Genomic DNA, 7,313 nt, shown 5'->3' with positions numbered 1-7,313 from the left:
ATATGTCTCAATATATATATATATATATATATATATATATATATAACAATAAAGAGTGAGCAAGTGATTTCAGCACAGAATTGTAAAATGCATCTTCCTGTCCACTAAGAATTACCGCCGTATAAACCACTAAAAGACACCAGTGTAATGTTTTACACCAAGTGTAAAAGCTGGGTGATTAAAAGAAATAAAGCTTGAATCGCTTTTGTGTTTTATTTGGCCATTCACAGTAGCAAAACAGACATTCCTTTGTATGAAAATATTGCATGTTATTACTTAAATCCTTCTCGTCTTTTTTAATTATCTTCATGCATGCAGGGCCTATACTAACATACTGAGCAGCAGGAGGCAAACAGTGCTTCCCTGCCCAACAAGGATATGAAGTTAATCCTCCTTTCTTAGCAGAGAAAAATAGGGGAGGTTTCTATCTGTCTGTAAGTCTCTCTGTCCACCAGTCTCTTTCTCTCTCTGGTCCTAACTCACAAGATAAGACTCAATTTCTGTTAAATAAGAAACTCTCCTGTGAAGCAGATTTGTCTGTCTGCTGTGCAGCTGCTTGGTGACTTCACAGACCACTGTGTAGGTAACTTACACGCAAACACCCACCCACACACACTCGCCTATCTCTGTTTGACTCTGGTGCCTGTAAGTTCCAAAGGAAGTTGGTTTGTACGCACATACACACACTTGTAACCATTACACATGCACGCAGACAGGCCTGCACATACACACACACACACACACACAAACACACACACACTCTGGGCTGGACTTTGTGAGTCAGTGTTTTTGTTCCTCATGTCAGGAGATGGGAGGTGAAATGAGGTAAACCGCAGGGATACTGTCTAGACCAGTTGATCTCTGTGACCTGCGGTCCAGATATATATTCTGCTGCCTCTCTGTCTCTTCCTCCACTTATCACTTCTGCTGCTCCCTTTCTCTGGCTTGCCTTTGCCTCCACTATGCGTTTTGGTTTTGTCTTTCATTCCATCTGTACTCTCTTTTGGCTTTCTCAATTCAAATTCAGTTTCTAAAACATGTATGATGAATCTGCAGAATAGTTCAGTACACTTAAGTACATGATGTATCTCATCGACCTATTTTAAATCTTTTTGTTTCATTTATTGCTCCATTGTTCTTTTCTTATTCGTATTATTTCTCACTCATCCTTTGGTATATCCTCTCTTTTTTACCCTCCTATCAATTTCCCCTCTTCCCTGACTTTAAGCTCCACCCTCCCCTTTTGTTCTTGATAATATTTGCCCCATCCAAGGGCACTGGGGAGTGCTGGAATGAAGCACGGGCTATCAAAGAATATGTTTATTAATCAGACCAGTGAGTTAAGAACAGTGCACTGAGCGCTAAGTGGTTTTTGTATTTATGGTTGATTCTGTCAAAATTGCCATTTGGGGGGGCATTTGCGGCTTGCAGCCATTTGCAGCTTACAGATCTCTTAGATGCGTGTTTGTTGTGTGAGCACCACGGAAACCCTTTTTTTATTTTGGCATCCATGTTAACAAATTAGAACAGTCACACAGCCCACCTGAAAAGCTCATCTTGCATGCAGCAGCTGCAATGCTTCACTGGAGAGTGGAGATATTGTAGAAAGATAGGGCTGCAGCAGCAGACCCGCTCTATGTCTGGACACCAGGCATGCTACAGCAGTTCATTGAGGTAGCCGCCAGAAACGACTCACGTAGGCAGTGTGTCAGTGCTGTCTCTCTCTCTCTCTCAGCATTGTCCATTCTTCTGAAACTGCAGCTAAGCAAAAGTCACATATTTTAAATATCAAATTTGCACTGGAGCCTTTAACCCCTCCCCTCCCTTTCAGCCAGTCAAACCCTAGCACAGCATGCCTAAATTGGTCGTCTTGGAGATGTAGCCTCTGGGAGGAATTATCTAATATGACTTCACTCCAAAGATAATGAATATTCGTAGTAACAATAATGTCCTTACAAAATATTGGTAGGGACATGTCCCCGACATTCATTTGCTAACCTATGCCCTTGGCCCCATCCCTCCTCATGTTTTATAAAATCAGGATAGAAGACTTATTTTAGACTTGTACCTAAAGGTGTTAAATCATGCACAAAGACCAAAGAAAGTGTTCTGCACTGTGTGAACAAAATAAGGGTAAGTACCAATTTAAGCAGAGTGATAGAATGAAGATTACTTTGGACAAACACATGAGCAGGCCCTGTTTTTGTGTCATCAAATCAATTATCTGATTTGTTTTTTATTTATACCTGCAGCCCTGATGGGTTCAAGCATCTTTTTATTTCCTTTTTCATTCCCCACTCTTCCATCTACCAATTTGTGTCTGCATTTCCTCCATCCTCTTGCACCCCTCCTCCTCTGGACAACAGCTCTGCTGCACTTTTTATTTTTCATCTTTTATGCTAGCAGCTCACTGTTCCACTACAGGCTGTAATGTGTTTCAAATATCAGAGCGATTTTTCATCCATACCGAAGAGAATTCTACCGGCCCAGCTCTGCGGCAATAAAATGAAGTTGAACCTGACCTTGTGCTTCAGAGAAAGACAGAACTAGTAAGAAAAAGCGAGCTAGATTAACTTACCAGTCACAGCTTTTTCACTTTTTTAAGAAAGGAAAAAAAAAAGATTTTTGTTTTTGAGCAGCATGAGTGTATCCAGCTCTTAACCTTTAATGCTGAAAGGTTTACAGAGAATTTTATTTGCATTTTGAAACACTGTGTAGTTCAGAAACAGCCATGAAGATAGTTTCTTCATGTTATGTAAATTTGTTGCCGTTGCAAAGTACGTATAATGTTTGACAGGTGTAAGGTTGTTCGATTTGACAGCAAATATGGTTATTAAGTGTTAAGTCTGTTGCATTGTTGCTTATTTACCCTCAATGTAGTTGTATAGAACAGTGACTTTCTTGCTTAACACAGCATTAAGCTTGTTACCGCTTTTATTCAAGTATGTAGATGATAATGACTCTTCCAGATGTAATTACTGCGTGTGTGTGTGTGCAGGGTCTATAGATGATGTCTTCCTCTGTAAGGACAGACATTCACTCGCTACTGTAATGAAGTCATTTCTTTAGTATGATTGGATATAACAGTGATTGCCAGTTGGCGGTATTAATGATCTCAGTAAATTATATGGAATTAAATTGACTCACTTCTAATTGGCCGGCAGCTTTCCATTAAAATCTATTATATATTCACATAGTTTTGATCAACAGTTTAACTGTTATTTTTGTACATCAGGACATATTGTCCTGTATTATTGCTTACGTGGCACAGTACATAAAAGAGGATTCTCAAATATTCAACAAAAATAAAACTGATAAAGAATATAGAAATACGGGTAGACAGACAGGTGTCCCTGCTGTGTGGAAGGAGTTAAGAGTAACACAGTGATACTCTGAGTTGAAGTCATCCATAACTGAGTCTTAATAAAGTCACAGGGTGGGAGGAGGGGACTTTATATATAACACACTGCCAAGCATGAAGGACTGCATTAACATACACACTCACTGACAGTGTGAACGGCCTTCATACACACACACACACACACACACACACACACACAAAAAAAAAAAAACCTCCCGACACTCATTTCTCTCTCTCTCAATCAATGCCTCCTTCTTCAAACACACACAAGCCGCACACACTCAGTGCTCTCCATATGTCTCTAAGTTGCACACACTCACGCATACACCCTTGCGACTGTGAGGTCAATAAATCTCCCCATTAGCATTGAGATGTCTTCATCATAGTCAGTGTTGTGGAGCTGCCGCTATGACTCCATTTCATGCCTGGCTTAATGCATATTTGACCTTGGTGCGACTTAACACACGCACACACACACACTCACACACACACAGAAACCCTAGTGAAACATAGGCATGCAAACGCACACACTTGTTAGTGCAGGAGCGCACACACACACACATATCCATGTATATATGAACTTACATATTTGCATTCAAACACACACCTGTGACCTTGGAGGAAGCTGCAAGGAGCCCTGGGACTTTTTTTCAGACAGAAGTCTTTGTGTCTGTACATGTCTATGATGGCTATACAGTATGTGTGGACCCTGTGGTCTGTGGTTTGTGATTTTATTTGAGGGGTATTTTTGTATGATTCTGTGTATTATTGTTCAGGAATATATATATATATTATGATACTGTCACTGGACCACAACCAGTAACTAAGATACAGTACAAACACTTAATGAATTAAGTATAATTACAGGAGAAAGTGTAAAAAAGGGGGCTACGGAGGAGCAATTAAAAGAGGGGTAAGAAGAGAAATAGGGAAGAAAAAGAAAAGAGGGAAAGAAGGGCGAGCAGAGGCCTCCTGCTGGTATTCATATAGTGTATTTGAAAATGTCAGTGAGTTTGAAAAATGCTTTTGGGAGGTTAGGAAACAACAGGCAAGTTTACAGACAAGTAGTTTTCAGCTCAGCCCCTTTTTAGAGAAACAACATAAACTAAACATGGAACAAGTCATGGACACAGTATAACTTAGTAAGTCATCAGGGAACTCCATTTGTTCATGTTTAATTTGTTTGCTGCAATATTAGCTCCTGCAAGCATTGATGTTTTTATGGTTTATGGTTCCTTTAGATTTCAGTCCAGGTTGATTTGGCGACAGCTACTGGTGGTAACAGCAAATGCGGTTTAATACTACTAGTCACCTAATTCAGAGGGCAGAAAAACCAAAATGTCATTTTAATAAAGAAGGCAGGCAATGATTCCATCAATCTATTAGCGACTGTGATCTGATTTTATGCTGCACACGGCATGAGTCTGCCAACAGCAGGGCACAGTGAAAGGACCTGGCTGAGAAGTTGGAGGTGTGCAGCATGTAGCCTGCAGCTCTTCATCTAACAGCTCTCTGTGTCTGCTCCTTCTTGTTCCAGGAATATTTTAAAGTAATCCACTGTCAGAAAATGCTGAAAATGATCATTGTCTTGTTCTGTAAAGGCATTTTTGATTAATGATGGTAGACAGTGTCAACTCACTTGCAAAGAAATTGCATATATTGGAACTACGTCATAATAAAAGTCAGCTTGTGTTTTACCAGTTAAATGCTTTTAATGTGAAGCTGCAGTACTAGGACATGTTTGGTTTGCATTAGTAGTAACTTAATAAAGCATTTTTCCCAGACATTAAGTAACCCAGATCACATAGCACACAAACACTATCTACCAATCATTCACCTCCGATCTCTTCCTTATGACTTGGATGTGTGGATGTCCCACTTCCGGATTGAATCTAGGCAGCAAAGATATTTCTGTATCTATATACAGTATATCTATACATCTAAAACATATTTGATAGAGCAAATTTGTAGAAGGCAATTGGGTTGCATTGGGAATACAAAGAAGACTTTATACACATTTATGTGATAAGATGAGTCAATTCTCAACTGAACCATTTTGAAGAGAGTTTGAAGGAGGAATGTAAAGTACAAGCTGGTTCTGTTTCAGTGAGCAGGTAGTTTGTGTTTGTCCTGACCTCTCCCCACCCCTCCTTTTTCCCTCAACTCTTTACTCCTGTCTTTCTTTCACCTTTCCCCCTCATCTGTCTCCTGTCACATCTCTCCTCTAAACTCTCCTCCTTTGTCCCCTTTCTTTTCTTTTATTGCCTCCTCTTTTCTTTGTTTCCTTATCTTCCGTGTCTCACTGCATCCTTTCTTGACTTTCTTTTCTCCTCCCTTTATTTTGCCTGGTATTTCCTCTGTCCTTTCACTGTTCTTCTGATTTCTTCTTTATACTTCCCATCTGTTCTTGTGTGTTCTCTCTCTCTCCTTCCCTCCTCTCCCCTTTATCTAGTCCTCTCCTTTCATCTCACTTCTTCTCTCTGTCTTTTACTCTGTTATTAATTCCTCCTCTCACACAACAGGACTTGCCAGCTATTTTTAATTAATCAGTGTAACACCAATTAGATCTACTTGTCTGTTTTGTCATCCCTTTTCCTTTCTCTTGACCACACACAAACACAGAACACAGACATTCACACACACACACATCCAGAACACAGACATTCACACACACACATACACACACGCCAGAGTAGCTGCAGAGTGACCCATGTGGCTGGCTCATTCTTCATTCGTTTAGGGAAGCCAGTGTTTAGATTGGCTTATGGAGAAGCCACTTTAGGCCACTAATGAATCCACAGCCGTCATTAACATGCAAATAGCTCCATTAAGAAAACATAGAGTCATGCAGTTTTATATTACAAGCCCTTTTCCTTCTGAGACACACATACACACTCCCTCACTTCAGCGAGTGTACTTGCTGGTTGTCAGAGGCCATATTGCCACAGCACCGAACAAAAGGGCATTTTATTTATTAAACCCACAATGAGAAGAATAAAACATTTGAGATTTCTCAACTATCTAATAATATATTACCAAAATAGACTTCTTCCAACTATTGAAAACTCATTTATTTCCCTTCCTCCTCAGTCATTTAATGCTATTTCTTCACCTTTTCTTTTACTTTTGTTTTGTCTTCTCCTATTTCCTCCTTCTCTCAATCCATGTGTTTCAGGCACATCACACTTTAGATTTGCCCCAAATATAATTACAACTTTACATGAGATAATACGTGATGGAAACAAATAAAACTTAACCCATAAGTAATCATATTCTTATTCTTTCTCTTACAAGTGGATGCATCATCTGTGTATACTGTCACCCACTTTCACAAGCTTCCACCACAAAAATAACCCTTCAAAACTAAAAATGCTTTCCTTTTTTTGGGTCCTCTGGTGCAGCTTTTGACATGTGACATTTCTTCATCAGTCCCCCTGTCCCCTGAAACCTCCATCTACCCCTCCATCTGTCCTGACTAATAGAGCCCATACACTCATCCAATCAATCTGTCCATTCGTTAATTGGAGGAGAGATATTCTAATTAACTGTCCTAACGGCATGCCCACCAATCACGGCTCAGGGTGTTAAGTGACTCATTCAACTCACCGCTTCTCTTTGGCGTCCAAGCTTCTCTCAGTGTGTCCATACAGTGCACAGTGTGTGCACAGTGCACATGTGTACGAGTGTGCACGTAGGATGAGTTGGTGGGCCTGTCATAGAGGGGAGGCATGTTGTCATGGTAACATATTCCTTCTTTTTCTCTCCCTCCATTTACAGACAGCAGCCAGCCGTCACTCGCCCAGCCCTCTCTGACCCTGCAGAGTTTTCCCTATGGAGGCTGTGAGTCTGTGGAGCTCTCCTACCAGAGTGGTATGTGCACACAACTTGAGTAGTTCAGCAACTTTGATAGCTTGTGAATTACTGGTCGAGGCAGACGACCACCCACGTAGAG

General features: G+C 40.5%; 1 protein-coding gene across 1 annotated transcript in view; it reads left to right on the top strand.

Annotated features, from left to right (window-relative positions):
- ptprt (protein tyrosine phosphatase receptor type T) overlaps nucleotides 1-7,313 on the top strand; it is a 307,757-nt gene that overhangs the window by 241,386 nt on the left and 59,058 nt on the right. Inside the window, exon 21 of the mRNA XM_035662487.1 lies at nucleotides 7,139-7,231. Coding sequence (XP_035518380.1) covers nucleotides 7,139-7,231 — 93 coding nt within the window. The remainder of the gene's footprint in view (nucleotides 1-7,138; nucleotides 7,232-7,313) is intronic.

This window comes from Morone saxatilis, unplaced genomic scaffold (assembly GCF_004916995.1).
Source record: "Morone saxatilis isolate NCDOM2014 unplaced genomic scaffold, NCSU_SB_2.0 Contig18, whole genome shotgun sequence".
Lineage (NCBI taxonomy): Eukaryota > Metazoa > Chordata > Actinopteri > Moronidae > Morone > Morone saxatilis.
This window is presented reverse-complemented; position numbering and strand designations above follow the sequence as displayed.